At 40.5% G+C, this 22,510-nt stretch overlaps 1 protein-coding gene across 1 annotated transcript in view; it reads right to left on the bottom strand.

Annotated features, from left to right (window-relative positions):
• secisbp2l (SECIS binding protein 2-like) overlaps positions 1-22,510 on the bottom strand; it is a 74,876-nt gene that overhangs the window by 8,812 nt on the left and 43,554 nt on the right. The window contains exons 5-13 of the mRNA XM_048615729.1: positions 20,046-20,266; positions 17,925-17,949; positions 13,785-13,900; positions 9,229-9,387; positions 8,559-8,681; positions 8,148-8,315; positions 7,446-7,587; positions 5,320-5,489; positions 3,473-3,611 (exon numbers count right to left, since the gene is read on the bottom strand). Coding sequence (XP_048471686.1) covers positions 3,473-3,611; positions 5,320-5,489; positions 7,446-7,587; positions 8,148-8,315; positions 8,559-8,681; positions 9,229-9,387; positions 13,785-13,900; positions 17,925-17,949; positions 20,046-20,266 — 1,263 coding nt within the window. The remainder of the gene's footprint in view (positions 1-3,472; positions 3,612-5,319; positions 5,490-7,445; positions 7,588-8,147; positions 8,316-8,558; positions 8,682-9,228; positions 9,388-13,784; positions 13,901-17,924; positions 17,950-20,045; positions 20,267-22,510) is intronic.

Below are 22,510 nucleotides of genomic sequence, written 5' to 3'. Positions count from 1 at the left end.
ATTACAATAACTAGGACTTCTTGAGCCAGTTAGAAATGAATTAATTCTGGGAAGTGTGTGCCTTGGCAGTCAGTGTTAGAGTGAAACAGCCTGGGAACAGAGGAGCCTCACAGTCAGCATTAGAGTGAAACAGTTGGGGAAGGGTGCCTTGCTAGCTGGGAAGAAACAAAGTGAATTGATGAGGGCAGAGCAGTGGACATGATTTGTATGACTTCAGTAAGGCATTCGATATTCCTCATGGTAGGCAGGTTAGCAAGGTTAGATCACATGAAATACAGGTAGAACTAGGCATGTGGACATAGAACTGGCTCAAGAAAGACAACAGGGGGTAGTGGTGGAGGGTCGCTTTTCAGTCTGGAGGCCTGTGACCAGTGGTGTGCCGCAAAACATTAGAGCTGGGTCCACTGCTTTTTGTCATTTATATAAATGATTTGGATGTGAACATAGGAGGTATGGTTAGTAAGTTTGCAGATGGCACCAAAATTGGAAGTGTAGTGGACAGCAAAAAAGATTACCTCAATCAGATGGGCCAATGGGCTGAGGATTGGCAGATGGAGTTTAATTTAGATATATGTGAGGTGCTACATTTTGGAAAGGTAAATCAGGGCAGGACTTATACACTTAATGGTAAAGTCCTGGGGAGTGTTGCTGTACAAAGAGACATTGGAGTGTAGGTTCATCGTTCCTTGAAAGTGGACTCTCGGGTAGATAGGATAGTGAAGAAGGCATTTGGTATGCTTGCCTTTATTGGTCAGTGCATTGAGTATAGGAGTTGGGGGGTCATGTTACAGCTGTACAGGACATCAGTTAGGTCACTTTGAATACTGTGTGCAGTTCTGGTCTCCTGCTATAGGTAGGATGCTGTGAAATTTGAAAGGGTTCAGAAAAGGTTTACAAGGATGTTGCCAGGGTTGGAGGGTTTGAGCTATAGGTAGAGGCTGAATAGGCTGGGGCAATTTTCCCTGGAGTGGAGGCGGAGAGGGGATTTTATAGAGGTTTGTAAAATCATGAAGGGCATGGATAGGGTGAATAGCCAAGGTCTTCTCCCCAGAGTGGGGGAGTCCAAAACTAGAGGATGTAGATTTAAAGCGAGAGGGGAAAGATTTAAAAAGGGACCTACGGGACAGCTTTTTCATGCAAAAGGTGGTGCGTGTATGGAATGAGCTGCCAGAGGAAGTGGTAGAGGCTGGTACAATCACAACATTTTAAAGGCATCTGGATGGGTATATGAATAAGAAGGTTTAGAGGGATATGAGCCAAATGCTGGCAAATGGGACTAGACTAATTTAGGATATCTGGTCTGCATGGACAAGTTGGACCAAAGGGTCTGTTTCCATGCTGTACAGCTCTATGACTCTATACTGGAATTCTTCAAGGATGAAACTAGTAGAGTTGATCAGTGGGGGCCAGCAGATGCGGCTGATTTGGATTTTTGACATTTGACAAAATCCCACTTAAGAGATTAATGTATAAAATTAAAGCACATGAGATGGACAGAAAATTGGTTAGCAGACAAGAAACAAAGGATAGGAATAAATGGGTCTTCATCTGAATTACAGGCAATGACTAGTGGGGTATGACAAGGTTCTGAATTAAGACCTCAGCTATTCACAATTTATGTTAATGATTTACAGGGAATTAAATATAATACCTCAATTTGCAAATGATACAAAGATGGGTGGAAAGGAGCTGTGAGGAGGATGCAGAAATGTTGCAGTGCGATTTGGACAGGCCAAGTGATTGGACAAATGCATGGCAGATCCAGTATAATATGGATAAATGCGAGGTTATCCACTTTGGCAGCAAAATAGGAAGGCAGATTATTTTTTTGAATGATTATTCTTATATATTATTCTTCTTTGGAATTGAAAGCAGCTGAAAACTTTGGTATTAATGCTGCAGACAGTGGGAGAGGAGGACAAAGTGAACAGATTGAGGGAGCACCTGGAGCAAAAGACAAAGATAGTGATAATGATGGTAAAGACAAGATGGATATGTAAAATAACTCTAAATGTTAGTGATGAAAGGGAGAAAATGGGTCTGCTCTGCCAAGAAAAGTCACAAACCTGACACAGCTGTGGACGAACTGCTACAATAATAGAGCAGAGGTCATACTCTGAACTTGTGGAACTAAGCATGGCATTTCTGAAGGCTATATAAAGTGCCTAAGCAAGCTTAACTATCTAGACCTTACTAATTGATTGCAAATTTGTTTTTCTTTTTAGTACATCAGACTAAAAAAAGCTACCTGCAGCTTAAGCTAATTCACATGTAGTTTGTTAGGCCCCTCACCCTAAAGATAAAAAGCATTAGCCGTTAAGGGGCTACTAAGCCTCAAGCCACAATCTGGGCAGTATATTTGTTTGTTCAGATTGCCAGCCAAAGTCAGATGTCTATCACTTCTTCAGACAGCACAAGGAAAGACTGTTCTGCTGCATTCCTAAATACAAGTTTTTGCTGAGGGTCTTTGGGCTCCCTCCATCTTGCTCTAGTAGTCATTCAACAAGTGAGTGACAGCATCACATATTTAAAGGTCTGGGGCACCATAGTTGAACCCTATTCCTTGCCTAGGTCTATGGACAAACATATTCAGCTGGATGCCAACTGAACACTGATCAGTTCTTTCCCTCTAACTTAAAAGGTTGGCATCAACTGTAGTGCTCCTGTGTGTCCCATTTGATACTAGCTAACTTACTGCAGACCAGTCTCACCCTAGTACTTTTCTGTTTAAGGAAAACAAGAACAGAGCTTCGCTAGGGGAAATGTGACTTTTGGGTACGGTTGTATATTGCAGTGATGCATGGTGCGTGACAAAGAAAGTGCGAATTAAGCTAATTTTATTATGGGAGCGAAAAACAGGGACAGTAATGTGAACTGCTTAAGATCAAAAAACAGTATGTCTAGCTTTTAAGACTAGATGGATAAATATGCTGTTCATTTTGAACCAGAAATCCTTACGTTTGCCCTCAATTAAAACCCAACACCATACCATCTCAAAACTTTAGAAAACCCATAATTTTAATGGCATGGGAGAAGTTAGAACAAAATACGCCTGCCTCCCACACTGATCTTGTCGAAGGCATTCACCAATAATGTATTATTTAATGAAGTCCAGCACCACTTCCAAATAAGGTTTTCATTGTATATGTTCATTGTATTTCATTGTATATAGCTGACAACAGGAGGGGTTTGTTTTGAGGACTTTTGCAATAAAAACAGTACTTAACCACCTCATTTCTAATTGCTTAGAAAACAATGATGCTTCATTGACAGCTGCCATTATGCAGCTCAGTCCAGTTTCATTTTTAAGAAAGCTAGTCAAATAGTCAGTCACGCACGAACATTTGTGTAAGGTGTTCAAATAGTGGTCACGTCAGCATGCAGAAACATGGCAATTTCATTCATAAACTGGAATGATAAAATTGTCCAAATGCTGTTGCACAGAAAATCCCCTTCCGCAAAGAAAATTTACCTTCCTGAGAAACCACTTCCTGGGTTATAGACTGCTCCTCCGAAAAATTCAGCTGTTCATCACCCTGTTCCTCTGTTCCTACAATTGTTGATTCTATTGAAAATCTGTTTTTCTTTTCTTCTCTTTCCTTCAGGATAATCTATCATGAAGAGGAAAAGCTTTAATGTACCCATTGGAACAGCAACTAGGATACAGTATTAATGTACAAGAACTGGATCGATTAGGGCATATTTACTAGAGATTAGAAAAATGAGGGGATCTACAAAACCTTTAAAATTCAAACAAGGACTAGTTAGGTTAAACATTGGAATGACGCCCCAATGTCTGTGGAGGGCAGAACCATGGGCCACAATCTAAGGATCAAGGTTGACCGTTTAGGACTGAAGATTCTTCACCCAGAGAGTGGCCAGCCTGTGAAATATTCACACTTCCACAGAAAGCAGCTGAGGCCAAAATATTGAATGTTTTCAAGAAGGAGTTAGATAGAGTCTTAGGGCTAAAGTAATCAATGGGTATGGGGATAAAGCGGAAACTGACATGATCATATTGAACAACAGAGAAGGCTCAATGAGATGAATAGCCTACTCCTACTCCTATTTTCTAGGTTCCTATAACTTAAAAGGTAAATAGCCCCAGTGAACCATACTCAATATAGAGGAATGACTAGTGACAAATTTAAACTGAGGGTTACCATGCCCCAGGAGAGGGGTGAGCTTGAGAAGATGAGAGCTTCATGGTGACCTCAGCTGGTACAGGAATTGAGCCTGCGTTGTTGGCATCACTGTCGTAAAACAGCCACTCAGCCAGCTGAAGGTTTCTATAATTATCCTCAACTCAAAATCAATTCACTGCATTATACAGGGCAGCCTAAAACAACTTACAACAATCTTCATGCTATTCATCTTTCAAATCTCACCAAATGTAGCCTTCTCTACTTCATTTAGTTAGGCAGATAGGGATGTGGCCAGCGCTTTGCTGGAAGCTACAGCTCACAGCTGAAGACTGGCATTTTAATGACCTTTTTCTTGAATCAATCACACATGAAAATAGGTCACTTATTTACTACAAGCCACCCCAACAAAATTTACTAATCAGAAATATTCAGGTTCCAACATCACTCAAGGCAAGAATTTGGTTGGTCAGTATATGAGATGGAACAAATTTCCACTTCAACTGCTCTTCAAAAACATAACAGTTTTTATTGACTGGTACCTATTGGACCAGGAGGATGCTGGTTCATCAAACATTTCAGTTAATCAAGCGGTCCACATAATCACTGTGGAAGGACACACACTAAGTAACAGAAATGTAACGCACGGAGTTTTTACATCACTGTTATACTTCACTTATGACATAAATCACTTAAATATAATAAAACTTAGCGACATAGAACCTGCTAACTCCCGCCCTCAACTGACTACTCAGACATCACGGTAGATCGCGATATTTGTGCAGAAAATGACTCAAAATTGAAATCAACTGTATGGTCGGTCAATTGACTAGTCTATTTACATTGAAGCAAATAAATGAAAAAAACAACAATGATTGGACAGAATAATACAGTAAGCTTCATGGTATTTGAGGTATATAATTTTTGCCAGTTCATAAGGTGCTGGTTAACATGAGTTTGCTGTATGTTTTATTTCCTACAACTAAATTTAATTAAAAATTTTGATAGAACTGAACTGTTCAGGAATTTATAAAATGACTTTTCATCCTCAAGAACATGGTACAACATGGAAAGACTGAAAATTTGCTTTAGATTATGGTTACCTCCTACTAACCAAACAAAAAAAAACTACATATTTTCTTCTTAATATGCAGCAACTACTCCATTAAGGTTTTACCTTTTTAAGTGCCGTTGGACGTTTTGCTTTTGGAATCTCCCTTTCCTTTCCTCTCTTAATCTTTGGGGCACCAGAATCCAATGGATTATGAAATCCAATAAACTGCTGATTTTTGTGTAAAGTTTTCATGTTCCCACAGTCTTTGATAGAAAGAGGTGTACTTGTTCCAACTGGAAAAGCAAAAATATTTTGATTTGTAATATCTGTAAATTACATTGGCCAGCCAACTATACTGTCAGAAGAATAATTCTATAAAAACAACGTGATGGCATCCAGAAAACAGGAGTTTAAAATGTGGAACTTAGAATGCTTGTTGATACAATCAATTAGCATATGGTCCTATTTGTCTCAGGGGCCTCAGCTTAAATCTATCGCTCTATTAATCTGGACTGCTTCAAGAAGACCATTATCATCCCAGTGCCAAAGAAAAATCAGGCAATGTACCTCAATGATTATCACCTGGTGGCTTTGACGGGTTAGTAATGGCACACATCAACTCCAGCCTCCCAGATTACCTTGATTCACTCCAACTCACCTACCATCACAATAGGTCTACGGTAGATGCCATCTCCCTGGCCCTACATTCACCTCTGGAAATACACCTATGTCAGACTTCTATTTATTGACTTTAGCTCCACCTTCAACACCATAATTCCAACCAAATTCATCTCCAAACTCTAACACCTAGGACTCTGCTCCCCACACTGCAACTAGATCCTTGGCTTTCTGGCCTACAGACTGCAATCAGTAAGGATAGGTGACAACACCTCCTCCACCATAATTTTCAACACCAGTGCCCCGTAAGGTTGTATACTCAGCCTCTTACTATACTCCTTAACACTCATGACTGTGTGGCCAAATTCAGCTCTAAGTCCATTTACAAATTTGCTGATGACACCATCGGTACTGGGTTGGATCTCAACACGATGAGACAGCACAGCAAAAAGACAGAGAGCTTAGTGGCATGGTGTAAAGACAACCTTTTCTTCAATATCAGCAAAACGAAAGAGTTGCTCATCGACTTCAGGAAGCAGAGTGGAGGACACGTCCCTGTCTGTATCAATGGTGCCGAGGCGGAGGTGGTTGAGAGATTCACATTCATTGGAATAAATATCACGAACAATCTGTCCCGATCTATCCGTGTCAATGTTACGTCAAGAAAGCACAGCAATGCCTCTACTTCCTTGGATGGCTAAGGAAATTCCACATGTCTACAAGGACTCTTACCAATTTTTAGAGATGCACCATAGAAAACATCCTATCTGAATGCACCACAGCTTAATATAGCAACTGCTCTGCCCAAGACTACAAGAAATTACAGAGTTGTGAACACAGCCCAGTCCATCACAAAAACCAGCCTTCTTTCCATTGACTCTGTCTGCACTTACTGCTGCCTCAGGAAAGCAGTCAACATAATCAACGACCTCTCTCACCCCCATTATACTCTCTTCCATCCTCCTCCATTGGGCAGAAGATACAGAAGTGTGAAAACATGTACCAAGAGATTCAAGAACAGCTTCCTCCCCGCTGTTATCAGACTTATGAACGGACCTCTCACATATTAGAATTGATCTTTCTCTGCACGTTCTCTGTAGCTGTAACTCTATATTCTGCATTCTGTTCTGTTACCCTGATGTACTCATGTAAGCTATGAATTGGCAAAAAGGCATGCAAAACAATACTCTGTGATGTCTCACGACATGTGACAATAATAAATCAAATCAAATCAAAACAAAAAAATCGGAATAGTCTTATATAAAATCACCTGAGTCAATTCTGTTCTACTGCACAAAGAAAGCACACAATTCAGCATATATAGACATTAGAAGGAATTAATACTGCATACTAACATGCAGTGCAGCATAGAGGATCTAGGCCCGAAACGTCAGCCTTCTGCTCCTCTGATGCTGCTTGGCCTGCTGTGTTCATCCAGCTCTACGCCTGGTTATCTCAGCAAATAGAAGTTTGATTTTTAAAAAGGACCAGTATGGCATTTCCTTTTGTGCACACAAATTGTGCCTATGCGAAGTGAAAGTGCTTTTCCACTTCAAACACAGAAATATTACAGGGATAGAATTGCCTGAAAAAGCAAAATTAAACAAGCACAGCTGCAAAATTTACCATACCAGAGTACGATAGAGGTTTTGTATTAGTCAGTTGCTTTGCTTTCATGGCTTGTTGTTGTTTCTCTAGTGCAGCTAACATGTCACCAAGGTCTAGTTGTACAGGGGCTTTACTCTTCCTCCCTGCTGCCTTATTCAGAGCCTCCTGGGGAAAATATACAACATAAGACCAGGTACAAAGGGCAAGAGCTGTTGTACAGTACTCGAAGTAAACAACCACAGTTCCTAAGATATATATATTAACTTTACAGCAGATAAAATAGCCTTTCATCATATTTCACAACATTTATAGCATCTTGAACTTAGTCCTGTAATAGGATACTGATAGACTATATCCACAAAAGCATTACATGGACTTGAAAATTATTTGGAACCAGAATCTTTTTTTGTGACAGGAACAAGGAATATAAGCAGACATTACATTGACAAGTGAAAGGCATTTATTCTTTAACATTTAAGAACAGAACAGTCAAACTTTCCTGATCTGCCCATGGCCCTATATGTAGCAAACCATGCATTAAATGATGAAAGAAACTTGCAGATATCAAATTCGCCAAAATTACTCAAAACTATATGCATGCTAATAATTTAACCTGATCACATTAAACTCAAATATTCTGATTTTATGTCATTGAAAATAATACACAAAACAGGAAGAAGGGAAAGTTACAAACATCTTTTAAGAATTAAACAAGAAATACTCACCTGGAGCTTTTTCTGCTCCATGCTAATCTCTGAATACTCCTGAGCAGTAGCAAGGGCTGCAGCCAATGCTTTTTTCCTTTGACTTTTAGCACGCTTTGGAATAGCTGTAGTTATTGGAATAGGTGTCTGCACTATGTTGATTGGAGAAGTTTCTGGAAGATCACCCAGCTTAAAAAAAAAGCATAAAACATTATTTTCATCAGTAACGTTATCAGATAGTTTAAAAAGGAATTTGTAAAGTATAATTTATTCAAATAGCGAACATTTGAAAAGGTAAAACCAGATGACATTTCAGTTGTCTTTTTCAGAATGATGCACTTTTCTGTACTAAATTTTGTCTTAGTAAAGAACTTTAAACATTAACATGCTGCTAAAGGCATTAATATAAATGAAAATGGATACAACACTCACCCCGAGTTGCTTTTTAGAGAGTTGACAAATTGCAGAATTTTTATTCTGAGTATTATCGTGGGCTACAACTTGGCTCTTGGAAACACCAGCTCCAATGATCAATTCTGGAAACTCGCTGTCATCCTGTATATAACAGAGATTTATACACTGCTCAAATGCAAGAACATAAAGACACTTTCAATTTTTTACGCAACTATTTACAGGTTACTGGTAAACAACAGTGATCAGCTATTAATACAATGGGTGCTATTTTGACAGGAATTGGTTTATCCTGTGTTACTGTATCATATGAAACCTTCACAGTAAATCAAATGATACTACTTGTGAAAAACAGAAGACAAGATTTTGAAGATGGGAGTTTAAAATAATCATCCCATAGTGATTCTTTGGTTTCAATGATACATGAGCATAGAATATGTGAAAAAAAAGGAAGTAGGAGTTGGTCCGTTTCTTCATATCAATTGAGGAGTGTTGATGGCTTTTATTCAACACCTTTTATGAACCAACTTGGCATAAGCAAAATATTTGACTTAATAGCTTCCTGATCTGCAAAGCACAAAACCAGATCTCATGCAGCATCAACTCAAATGAGGCATCAGATAGCAACAACCTAAGATGCAAGTAACATGATTACACTTTTTACAGTGTGACTAAATTAAACCTTCAATACCTCAAAACATAAAGAATCAGGTTTTTGATCAGTTCCAGCCATATGCCCACTGACAAACTGTGGCACTTCAGACGACTGTCCAGCAGTCCAATCTCGATTCTTTTGATGGTTTGGCGTTCTTTGAGAAGACAAACTTTGCACCTTTCCTCTGGAGTTATCCTGCGCATCAACAGAGCCACGTGAAAGAAAATGCATCATAGTAACACTGTATTTATAGTCTGCCATTGTTCAAGTGCACATTTTTCTTCAAATTGGTGTAATTTGTACCATTATGTTCCACACCAAATTTTTTGGAATAACAGTACACCTTTATTATTACCATCATCAAACTGAATTGCACTTCATTTTCAAAGCTTCATCCCTATTAAAATACTACTGTTATTTTCTTAATGGATTTTGTGTTTTTGCCTCTGCTACTTGGATTTGGATATCAAGTACCAAGACTGCTGACATGCAGAGAATTGTTTCCTCCAAAAAGTGAGAAAGAAAATAGAGAACTATTTACTTAAAGTCTTAAGAAATCAATAACTGTCATTTGCACTTTCTCAACTGTCGTAAGTTGCTTGAAGTTTTGCTGACTGTGTGGTTATCATCTTCCGCAATAAGGTGTACAAAGATACTTTTGAAGTTGATCTCTTGATAAATTAAAGTATAACTTTACAATACTCGCAGAAATAGTCAAATTGTGGCTGAAGTATCAAAATCACAAACCTGTAAAAGGCACACAGGCAAATAGAAGATTAATGGTTTTTAATATTTTCATTAAAAAACCTGTGCGTTGTTTGGAGTAGCCAATGACTTGCTGTACAGAAAGTAAATCAGATATTACCTACGTTAACAAATAAATGATGATCGTTAAGTTATCTAATTAATGGCCATTTCCATTGAGTCTAAAAGGTGTTCACATGGCAGTTAATCTCCAAGTTGGAATTTATGAAACAAAATAATGTAGCACAATGTAATGACAACAACTTTTTCTAGTCTCAGCATTTAATTTCTAGTTTACTGCTTCAAACTTTTGACTACATGTGTTTAAATTTCTTTTAATATGGTTCAAAATGGAGATCAAAAGGGAGAAGTGGGAACACCTTGACTTGGTTGGAGTTTCACGATAGATTGGGATGAGTTAGTATAGGTACAGACTGAAGTGCTAGGATATTAGTCATCAAAAGCAGAATATTGGGGATGCCAGATATATGAAATTGAACAGAGACGCTGGAAATTCTCAGGTCAGGCTGAATCTGTGGATTCAGAAAATGTTCATGTTTCAGGTCGAGATGACCTTACATCAGGAATACAGTCAGTCAGAGTCATACAGCACGGAAACAGACCCTTCAGCCCACCTCGATCAGACATCCCAATCTGACCTAGTCCAATTTGCCAGCACTTGGGCCATATTCCTCTTAACTCTTCCTACTTATATATTCATCCAAATGCCTTTTAAAATATTGTAACTGTACCCACTTCCACCACTTCGTCAGGCAGCTCATTTCATACAGGCACCACCCTTTGGCAGCTTGTTCCATACATCCTCTGTGTGAAAAAGTTATGCCACATGGCACAGTAGCTCAGTGGTTAGCACTGCTTCCTCAGTGCCAGAGACCCAGATTTGATTCCACTCTTGGGCAAGACTCCACTGCCTGTGTGTATGGGTTTCCTCAGGGTGCGCTGGTTTCCTCCCACAGTCTGAAGCTGTGCAGGTTAAGCAGATTGGCCACACTAAATTGCCTGTAGTGTCCAGGAAGGTGCAGGTTCCGTGGATTAGCTGTAGGAAATGCAAGGTTACAGGGATATGGTAGGGGGTCAGTCTGGGTGGGATGCTCTTCAGAGGGTCAGTGTGGACTCGATGAGCCAAATGACCTGCTTCCAAACTGCAGGGATTCTAGACTCAGATCCTTTTTAAATCTTTCCCTTCTCACCTTAAACCTATGCCCTCTAGATTTGGACTCCCCCTCTCTAGGAAAAAGACCTTGGATATTCACCCTATCCAGTCCCAACATAATTTTATAAACCTCTACAAGGTCACACCTCAGCCTCCAATGTTCCAGGGAAGAAAGCCCCAGCCTATTCAGCCACTCGCTATAATTCAAACTCTCCAGGCTCATCAACATCCTTCCTATAGAAGGGCGACCAGAATCTTACACAGTATTCTAAAAGTGGCCTCAGCAATGTCCTGTACACCCACAGCATGACGTATCAACTCCTGTACTCTGACCAATGAAAGCAAATGTGCCAATGCCTTCTTCACCACCCTCTGTACCTGTGATTCCGCTTTCAAGGAACTATGCACCTGCACCCTATGGTCTCTTTGTTTAGCAGTACTGTCCAGGGCCCTGCAATTAACTGTACAAATTCTGCCCTGGGTCACCTTACCAAAATGCAGCACCACATTTATCTAAATTAAACTCCATCTGTCATGCCCTGGCCCATCTGATCAAGGTCCCATTGTATTCTGATATAATCTTCTTCACCGTCCACTACACCACCTATTTTGGTGTCGCCTGCAAACCTATTAACCATATACCGCCTATATTCACATCCAAATCATTTATATAAATGACAAAAAGCAATAGGCCCAGCACTGACCCTTGCGGCACTCCTCTGGCCACAGGCCTCCAGTTTGAAAAGCAACCCTCTACCATCGCCCGCTGTCTCCTACCTTCAAGCCAATTTTGTATCCAATTGGCCATCTCCCCCAGAACCGACATAATCTAACCTTTCTAATCGGTCTACCATGGGAAACTTTGTCACTGCTGAAATCTAAATAGACAACATCTACTATTCTGCCTTCAGCCAACCTTCTTTGTCACCTCTTCAAAAAAAAAAAATGCAAGGTGGTAAGACACAATTTCCCATGCACAAAACCATTTTGACTATCCCTGATCAGTCCATGCCTTTCCAAATGCATGCAAATCCAGTCCCGCAGAATCCCCTCCAACAACTTGCTCACCGGTCTATAGTTCCTTTGCTTTTCCTTACGGCCTTTCCTAAATAATGGCACAACTTCAGCCACTCCAGAGTCTTCTGGCACCTCATCCAAGGCTGTTGATAATTGAAGTATCCCAGCAAATGGCCCAGCAATCACTTTCCTAGCTTCGCCCAAAGTTCTGAGAAACACATAAGGTCCCGAGGATTTATCCACCTTTATGCATTTTAAGACCTCCAGTACCTCCTCTTCTGTAATATGAGCTCTTTTCAAGACGTCGCAATTTATTTCCTCAAGCAACTTGGCTTCCATATCTTTCTCTACAGGAAATACTGACGCAAAATATTTGTTTAGTATCTCACATCTCCTATGGTTCCACACAGACAGCCATGTCAATCTTTAAAGGGGCCCTATTCGCTCCCAAGTTACTCTTTTGCCCTTAATGTACTTGGAGAATCCCTTTGAATGGATTCTCTTTAACCCTAACTGTCAAAGCTATCTCATGTCCCCTTTCTGCCCTCCTGATTTCCCTTCAGTATACTCCTACTGCCCTTGTATTCCTCTAGGGATTCACTTGATCCTAGACATCTATACTTGATATATGGTCCTACTTTTTCTTGACCACAGCCTCAATTTCTCTAGTCATTCAGCATTCCCTATACCTACCAGCCTTGCCCTTCACATCAACAGGAACATACTGTCTCTGACCTCTCGTTATCTCATTTTTAAAGGCCTCCCACTTCCCATCCATTCCTTTACCTGCGAATAGCCTCACCCAAATCAACTTTTGAAAGCCCCTGTCTAATACCACCAAAATTGGCCTCACTCCAATTTAGAACTTTGATTCTGATCAGGTGTATGCTTTTCCATAGATAGACATTTTAAAACTAATAGAATTATGATCACGAATTCCAAAACGTGCTCCCCCACTGACACCTCAAGTCACATGCCCTGCCTTATCTTCCAACAGAAGGTCAAGTTTTGCTCTCTAGTAGGTATACCCACATACTAAATAAGAAAGTTTTGTACAAAATTAAATTCCTCTCCATCCAAGCCCTTAACACTATGACAGTCCCAGTCTATGTTTGGAAAGTTAAAATCCCTATCATTACAGCCCTATTATCCTCACAGATAGCAGAGATATCCTTACATACTTACTTCTCAATTTCCTGCTGACTACTGGGGGGGCCTATAATACAATCACAATAAGGTGATCATCCCTTCTTTATTTCTCAGTTTCACCCACATAACTTCACTGGATGATCCGTTGACTGAAGTCCTGATGAAAGATCATCTCAAAACGAAATTTCAACTGTTTCTTTCTACAGATGCTGCTCGATCTGCTTAGTATTTCCAAGTTATGTTGCAATATTAGTCATCAGCTGTGATGTTTCCAATACAACAATTACGAATTAAATTATTGATGGTGAGGTCATTAAATCAGACTATTAATTTTACTCAGCATTTTACTGATGTTCATTCACTGAAAAGTCTGGCCAATTAAGGCCCCAATTTGTACAGAAATAGAATAGATTCACTAACTGAAAGGGAAGAAAGTTTCTATCTTAAAGCAATTTATAACCATGAATGGTCCAAATTCTGAATGATGGTAGCAAGTTTACACACATACCTGAGAGTTTCGCAGGTCCACTGGCCTGCCACCTCGACCACAAGAAAAAGGCTGCATTCTGTCAATCCCAAACCTTTGTGGTGCTTGGGAAGCTACATTTGCCCAACTGGGGCCTCCTGAGGGAAAAATAAAAATCCACCTCATTAATAGCTACAAGATAATAACTCAAAGATGAACTTACATAATTTCCGTATTACGCATACTAAGTGTAGCATCACATGATGCAAGCTTTCATGATTATATAATGAATGTATACTAACTTACACTTAGATATACATAAAATACATTTTAGGCTAAAAAACTTCTAACTTCTAACTTCATTTATATTTAAAACATTATAAAATTCAATCAAATTAATGGATAACGATAGATCTGTCTACCAAAAACCAAAAGTGTGAAATCTAATCATACTATATTGCAACACCTGTCCAAACATTTCTTATGCCACAAATATATAATTTCATATGAATGAAAAATACAAACACAGGAAGAGAAAAAAGTCAATGAGATGTGTACTTTATGAATAATGTTGAAACAACTAAAAACAAAGTTCAACATTGAACAAATGCAATCTAAGCAGAACAGTAATCAACAAAGCAAAGAGCCATTCATTTTTCAAATCAACTGGTTTAAGGTGGCAAACCACAATTGTCTGCTCAGACCCATATGGGACAAGCAATAAATGAAACCTTTCCAGTGTCATTTCAAAAATGGGAAACAAAACATGATCCAGTTTCGACCACACCCTACCTAATTTGCTCAGTTCCGGTCTGCATAAAAAAAGGCAGGACTATGTGGTTTAAATAATCAATGCTAATACTTAGCGTCAGGAAGCTTAAATGATAGCAATAGTTCAGTGGTAGCACTTTTGTTTTCAGGCCTGAAATAGCAGGTATAAGTGCCATTCCAGAGCAGACTACAAAAGTAGGCCGATACAGTTTACAGTGCCATGCTCACAAAGTATTACACTGGAAGTGATGGAAGTTAGCAAGAACTGCAGATGCTGGAAATCAGAGTCGATACAGTGTGGAGCTGGAGGAACACAAGTCAGGCAGCAGAGGGCAGGAAAATTGACGTTTTGGGTCGTGACCCTTCATCAGGACTGGGGAGGGGGAAGGAAGCTCAGAAATAAATGGGGAGGTGGGGCTTTGATAGGTGGATGCAGGTCGGGGGTTGTGCAGATTGGTCAATGGGAAGGGTTAATCCAAAACATCATCCTCTGCCACTTTCAATCAGACACTACCAAAGAGATATTCTGCTCCTCACCCCTATCTGCTTTCCGTAGGGACTACTCTATCCGTGACTCCCTTGTCTGCTCCACAAACAACACCACCTGGCATCTTTCCCTGCAACGGCAGGAAGTGCTACAGCTGCTGCTACACCTCCCCTCTCACCTTTGTCCAAGACCCAAAACAATCATCCCGTATCCGACGGGGATTCACCTGCACATTTTCTAACCGGGTCTACCGTATCTTTAGCTCTGATGTGGTCTCCCCTACATTGAGAGGCCAAGTGCAGTCTTACTGACAGATTCGCGGAGCATCGAAGCTCTGTATGCTCCAATCAACACCACCTTCCGCTTGCCAGCCTTTTGAACTTCCCTTCCCACTCCCTGGGCAACATGTCCATCCTGGGCCTCATCCAAAGTCACAATGAGGCCACAAGAAAATTGGAGGAACACCACCTTATATTCTGCTTCAGGAGCTTACGGTCCAATGGCCTCAACAGAGAATTCACTAGCTTCAAAACGTTCCTACCCCTAGCCTCATTCCATGTCTAGGCCTCCCTCTCATCCCTGCCTTCTTGATCTGACACAACCTGTCCATCTTTCTTCTCGTCTATCTGCTACAACCTTCCCACTGGCCAATCTCTACAACCCCCTCCACCTATCACCTATCACCACCCCACCTACCTTGACAGAGCCCCACACCCCTCCCTCTATTTATTTGAGCTCCCTTCCCCCTACTCAGTCCTGAAGAAGGGTCCCAACCCAAAAAGTCAACTTTCCTGCTCCTCTGATGCTGCCTGACCTGCAGTGTTCCTCTAGCTCCACACTGTATCAATACTGGAGACAATGTTGGTCTGACTACATTAAAGAGACCCTGACAGCACCCTCAGGTGAACTATTCTATCAGAAGTATTCTCCTAATGCCCTACTAAATATTTATTCTTCAAACAAAATACAAAGAAACGATATGGTCAGTGATTTTTTGAAGCTTGTGAGACCATGCAGTGTGTATTTGCCTAAGACAACGCTCCAAAAAAGTCATTGTTTGCAAGCTGCTTTAAAATATGCTTACATCATGAAACATGCTATATAAATGTGAAGTTCTCTTTTTCCCTATTTGAGAGAATAAATAAAATTTAAGGAAAATTTGAAAGGAGGAAAGAAATATGGGTCTTCCAGCTTCAAACAAAAAGATGATGGATAATCTTATAAAGAGAGAGGTACAAGACAGTAAGTAGCACTGATAAAGTGAATTAGAAAATTAAACAAAACTGAATCGGAGAAGTATCGAGAGTAGACTGATGGAGCAGTAATTGGCTGGGTTGGATTTGTCCTACTGTTTGTGTACAGGACATACCTGGTGAATTTTCCACAAAAACGAATGGCCCTATATTTTGAAGAATGTTCTGTTTTTGTGCAACTGACAATTTTCATCTAACAGTAGGATACGTTACATTAAGGCTCAAGAAAGTTGCATTTTAATTTTGCAGAGCTAATGAGGATACCCTGAGGTACTAGGATGCTGGAGTCAGAGATAACACAGTGTGGAGCTGGAGGAACACAGCAGGCTACACAGCATCAGGGGGGCAGGAAAGCTGACGTTTCAGGTCCGGACTCGTCTTTAGAAATGGGGGAGGGGGAAAGGAGCTCTGAAATAAATAAAGAAGAGGGATGGGGTGGGGATGGTGATAGGTGATAGGTGAGTGCAGGTAGATGGTGGTGGGGATTGGTCAGTGAGGTGGGAAGAGCGGATAGGTGGGAGAGAAGACAGACAGGTTGTGACAGGTCAAGGAGGTGGGGATGAGAGGAAGGGTTGATCATGGGATGAGGCCAGGGGGTGGGGAGATTTTGAAACTAGTAAAGTCCACGTTGAGATCATTGGGTTGTAGGCTGCCAAGGCAGAATGAGAGGTGCTGCTCCTCCAGTTTCTGGTGGAGTCATTGTGGCACTGGTGGCCTCTTCTACATTGGTGAGACCAAGCGGAGACTTGGAGACCACTTCGTAGAGCATCTGTGCTCTGTTCGCAACAAACGACAACACCTTCCAGTTGCGAACCACTTCAACACCCCCTCCCACTCCCTGGACGACATCCTGGGCCTCCTCCAGTACCACAATGATGCCACCCGGAAACTGGAGGAGCAGCACCTCATACTCCGCCTTGGGAACCTATGACCCAATGATCTCATTGTGAACTTTACTAGTTTCAAAATCTCCCCACCCCCGGCCTCAGCCCATGACCAACCCTCCCTCTCATCCCCACCTCTTTGACCTGACACAACCTGTCCGTCTTCTCTCCCACCTATCTACTCCTCCCACCTCACTGCCCAATCCCCACCACTGCCTACCTGCACTCACCTATCACCATCCTACCAACCTTTCCCAGCCCTACCTCTCCTCTCTATTTATTTGTGTTCCCTTCTCCCTACCCCATTTCTGAAGGAGGGTCCCGACCCAAAACATCAGCTTTCCTGCTCCTCTGATGCTGCCTGGCCTGCTGTGTTCCTCCAGCTCCACACTGTGTTACCCTGAGGTGTTGTTTTTGTAGAAATATCGCACAAGCTCAATAAGCCAAGTACCTTTTCTGTGTTGCGACCATTCTATGAGTCTAATTTATTCTAATTTATTTCAGTTGAATAATTTGAACATGCAGAACAGAAACAAGATATTTGGTCCGACAGGTGTTGCCAAATATTTATACTGCACATTGATATCCTTCCCATGTTGCCTGTCCTTTCCCTCCTTACCCTGACTGACAGGCAGACAGACACACATACACATTCTATTTCCTTCTCCTGCATTTATGCATGAAGTCAATGGCTTTTTCTTCAATAATTTCCATGAGGCAGTGACTTACATATTCTCGTCACTGCTGTGAAAATTTTACAGCACAAATATTTAAATTAATTAATTACCTGCAATTCCTGTTAAATCGTCTACCTGAAATAAAACAAACAACAGTTTAATCCAACTCTTTATATGCCTATTCACTACATTTCAGTAAAAGCAAAATCATTTCAAAGTGACAACTGCCACAAAATATTTATTTCAGAATAGAACCCAAGCCAGGTTTTACTGCCTGGACTTGCACCTGCTTTATTCAGGTGGTTTCAATCCAAAAGGTTTCTTCTGAATGTAACAAAATAAAAGATTGTATTTCAATCACCGGATGAATATGCTGTTATTGCACCAGTAATTTAATTAAAATGTACATTTTTACAGTTTTAAAATTTAAACTTGGATTAATATACTAAAATGTTTTGAGGTAGGTTTCAGTTTTAATTATTTTTGTATTTACATGCAGTAAATTAGTAAACTAGCCCTTTGACTTCATAACACATAATGCACAGCCAAAGTCTTCTCCATGATTGGTTCAACTAGAAATTAGCTCTTTGCTACATATACCTAACCTCAGTACAAACCTAAATCAATGTTATTACAGCTTCATAGACCAGGTTAATAAGCAGAACCTCCACATAAAGTAACTTGAAAGACAGCACTTCAAACAATATATATTTCTCTACTACATGCAAAAGCATAACATTTTGATCTAGACAAGTATATGGGCAGCATGGTGGCTCAGTGGTTAGCATTGATGCCACACAGCGCTAGGGACCCAGGTTCAATTCCAGCCTTGGGCAACTGTCTGTGTGGAGTTTGCACATTCTCCCTGTGTCTGCGTGGATTTCCTCCCACAGTCCAAAGATGTGCAAGTTAGGTGGATTGGCCAAGCTAAATTGCCCAGGGATGTGCAGGCTGGATGGGTTAGCCATGGAAAGAGCAGGGTTGCAGGGATGGGGTGGGGGTGGGATGCTCTTCAGAGGACTGGTGTGGACTTGTTGGGCTGATTGGCCTGTTTCCCCACTGTAGGGATTTTATGGATTCTAATTCAATAATTTTGAACCTATTGGGATTACTTAATCCTGGCTTGTATTCTTTAAAGTCCTAAATGTTAGTGGCTATTTATTGGATAGGACAGTTCCACCGAGAGCTTATATCAGTAAAATTATTTTCCTTTTAAACATTTTCTATGTGACATATTACAAAGTAGAAACAATTTCAAATAAAAACAGAAACGGCTGGGGAAACTCAATAGGTCTGGCTGCTTCTGCAAAGAGAAACACAGTTCACATTTCAAGTCCAATGTGACTCTTCTTTGGAACTGCAAACAGGTAGAAAAGTGATGGATTTTATATTGCTGAAAAGGTTGGGAGGAGCAAGTTGAAGAGAAAGGAAAGGTCATAGAAAGTTTGGGGGGAGGGGTGGGGATTAGAGATCACAGGTGTCAAAGGAATAGAAAGGCAAAGTGAGCAGTACTGGTTGCAGAGAAGGGACAAAGCACAGATCCAGAGCAAATGTCAACAGTAGAATATAGGTCAGCTTTGCTGAAAGAAAAACTATGAAAACAATATTGATAAAACAGAATTGCAAGCCACGTGGACAAGATGGTGTACTAAAACAGCAAGCAACTAGAGGTCAGGACCAAGCCTGCGGTCTGAGCAGAAGTGTTCTACAAAGTGGTCACCCAGTCCATAGAGGAGACCACACTGTGAGCAGTGAATACAGTGGACTAGATTGAGAGAAATGTACAAGTAAATTGCTACCTCACTTGGCAGGAATATTTCAGGTTTTGGATAATGAGAAGGGAGGAGGTAAAAAGGCAAGTGTTACTCCTCCTGAAATTGCACAGGAAGGTGACATGGGATGCTGGTAAGGTGTTAGGGGTGATACCAGATGTGGACTAGGGAAAAAATCCCTTCAGAACACTGACAGGTGAGGAGACAAGAAAACATGTTTGTTCGTGACATCATCCCGGAGGTGGCAAAAATGGCAAAGAATGACCTTGAACATGGAAGCTATGGGGTGGAATATGTGGGAACCCTGTCATGGCTCTGGGATAGAGGGGGAAAAGGGTTATACTGCGCAGAAGTATGGGAAATGCTTCAGACACTTGACAACCATAATCCACCATCATTTCCATAAAATTTTAATATCACAGGTTATTTTGGTTACATGAACTATGTAGATTTGCATACTTTGCATTCTGTACTCCTTGTAGCAGCTGATGTGGTCTGACTGTGGCTGTGTTTGGGACTGCAGTAGCCACTATCACTGTCAATGTCAGCTTCACTAGCTCCTTGTTCACTTGAAGATTCAGCAGCAGGGTGAGATGCTCTTCTTCTCCTGATTTTTGATTTCCAAAGCAAGGGGCTGGCCCTCTCAGAGTGTGTTTTATTGGCTACATCCCCAGGAAAATCTTTTAAGGATAAAAGACAATCATAATTACAATGGAATATATAGATTATAACAAATCTTTCAAATAACTGCACATTTTGATTTCGCACCATCCATTTAGTGCTCCAACTTTAGACTACCAAAACAAAGCCATACTTTAAGATAACATTGCCACAAAGCAGCAAAAATGTCTCTTCAATAAAGTCAACACACTTCTATTGAATTTTCCAGAACAAAGCAATAAAGTACTGGCTCACAATTGTCTCGAGCAACTGAAGATCAGATTCATCAAGTTTTCATGACTAGAAAGTCGACGTGCAAAACTGCAAGCAGCACTTGATCTATTTAATATTACTACAAATCTTATGACTTGAAATTTAGACAGCAATGTGAAGCTTTGGTATTGCATCTGAAAACTGTATTTTCCATACACACTGCAATATATTTACTAATAGGATATGCTTAAAGCAGCTAAAAAGGCAAAAAAGAGTGTGACTTTTTCCACTTCTGGTTTTGGGATTATCAATCAACAGCTAGTTTTCGAAGAATAAATTAAAAAAATGCACAACCACATTCAACATTCTTCAGCCATTTGTAATTATAAAATATAATTCCTCATTTCAGTAACCCATTACATGTGTATGTGAGCAGTACAGTGCAGTGAGGATCTCAGGTTTTTTTCCCCATTTCCATGGGAGTTGGGAACTTCTGCAGTAGCTTGATTCCCAACAGCACAGCGTTGCACTAAAGCTCAAAGCACATAGAATCCTGAAAATTACATCCACTTTGATCTTCTAAAAGATGCTAACATACTATGTGACTGTTAACAAGTCTGTAATCCCTCTAAATTCCCCTTTCCAATCTCACTCCTTCCATAGTTTGCTACAAGAAAATGTTCTTGTATCACATGCTCCAAAAGATAGAACTGAATTTGAATGTCAGCTTCAAGTCACAGTAACAATAAATTATCAGCTTTAAGTTTATAAGTGCCAAATGCTTGCTACTATTAACACAAAGGTGCTTTCACACCAGCAAGATAAAGAAATGAAATATTTGTCACTTTGTTTCTAATAAAATTGCTCATGGGATGCAGGTGGCAATGGCAATGCCAGCTTTTATTACCCATCCCTATTTGCCCTGCAGAAGGTGTAGGTGAACTCTTCCTTAAACTAAACAGCGTTCTTAGGAGAATTTCAGGATTCTTACCCAGCAGTAGTGAGGGAACAGCAATATAGTTCCAAGACGTCATGGTGTATACGTTGAAGGCAAAATTACTCCCCGTGCATCTGCTGTCATTGTCCTTCTAGGTGGTAGAGGTCTCAGGCTTGAGAAATGCTGCCAAAGGAGACTTCGTGTGTTTCTGCAGGACATCTTGTACCTGCTACACACTGCTGCACTGTGCATTGATGGTGAGGGGAGTGATTGCTGAAGATGGTAAATAGGATGCCAGTCAAGCAGGATGCTTTGCTTTGAATGGTGTCAAGCTTCTTGAGTGATCTCCAAGTTGCATCCATTTAGGCAAATGGAGAGTACTGCATCACATTTTTGAGTTGTACTTAGTAGATAGTGGACAAGTACTGAAGACAAGTACTGAAGACAAAGGGCAAATTACTTGCTGCAGATTTCCTAGCTTCTGTCCTTCTCTTGAAGCCACAGTATTTATATGCCTTATCCAGTTCAGTTCCTGGTCAATGGGAGTCACCAGGATACTGAACGTATGGGATTCAGCAATGATAATACCCTTGAATGTCAAGGAGCGATGGTTAGATTGTCTCTTGTTCGCTGATCTGGCCGCAAATTCAAATCTATCCTCCCACAGACTGATAATCTTTCACACCTTTGCTGAACAGAAATGTCTACTTCTGCCCTAAAAACATTCAAGGACTCTGATTCAACCACCTTTTCAGGACACAACTTCCAAAGAGACTCTATCCTCAAAAAGATTCGCTTTCTCTCTGTTTTTAAATGGGCAGCTCCTGATTTTGAAATAATGACCCTGGTTCTCTATTCTCCCACATGAAGAAATATATTCTCCCAACTATCCGATCAAGATATATCAGGATCCTGTATGTTTCTTTTGTCATATGTATCATCATCATATTCATTTTTGATGTATCGTATTACATGTAACACCAGCAAACAATTTCAGTTCTCATGATGGAGGTAAGGTAACTGTACAAGCAGCCGAAATTGGTTTTGTATTCAACAGTACCCTGAGGAACTCACACAGCAAGGTCATAGGACTGAGATGATGGGCCAACATTCA

The sequence above is a fragment of the Rhincodon typus genome, chromosome 33 (assembly GCF_021869965.1).
Source record: "Rhincodon typus isolate 14 chromosome 33, sRhiTyp1.1, whole genome shotgun sequence".
NCBI classification, from domain to species: Eukaryota; Metazoa; Chordata; class Chondrichthyes; order Orectolobiformes; family Rhincodontidae; genus Rhincodon; species Rhincodon typus.
Note: the sequence above shows the minus strand (reverse complement) of the source record. Positions and strands in the feature narration are given on the sequence as shown.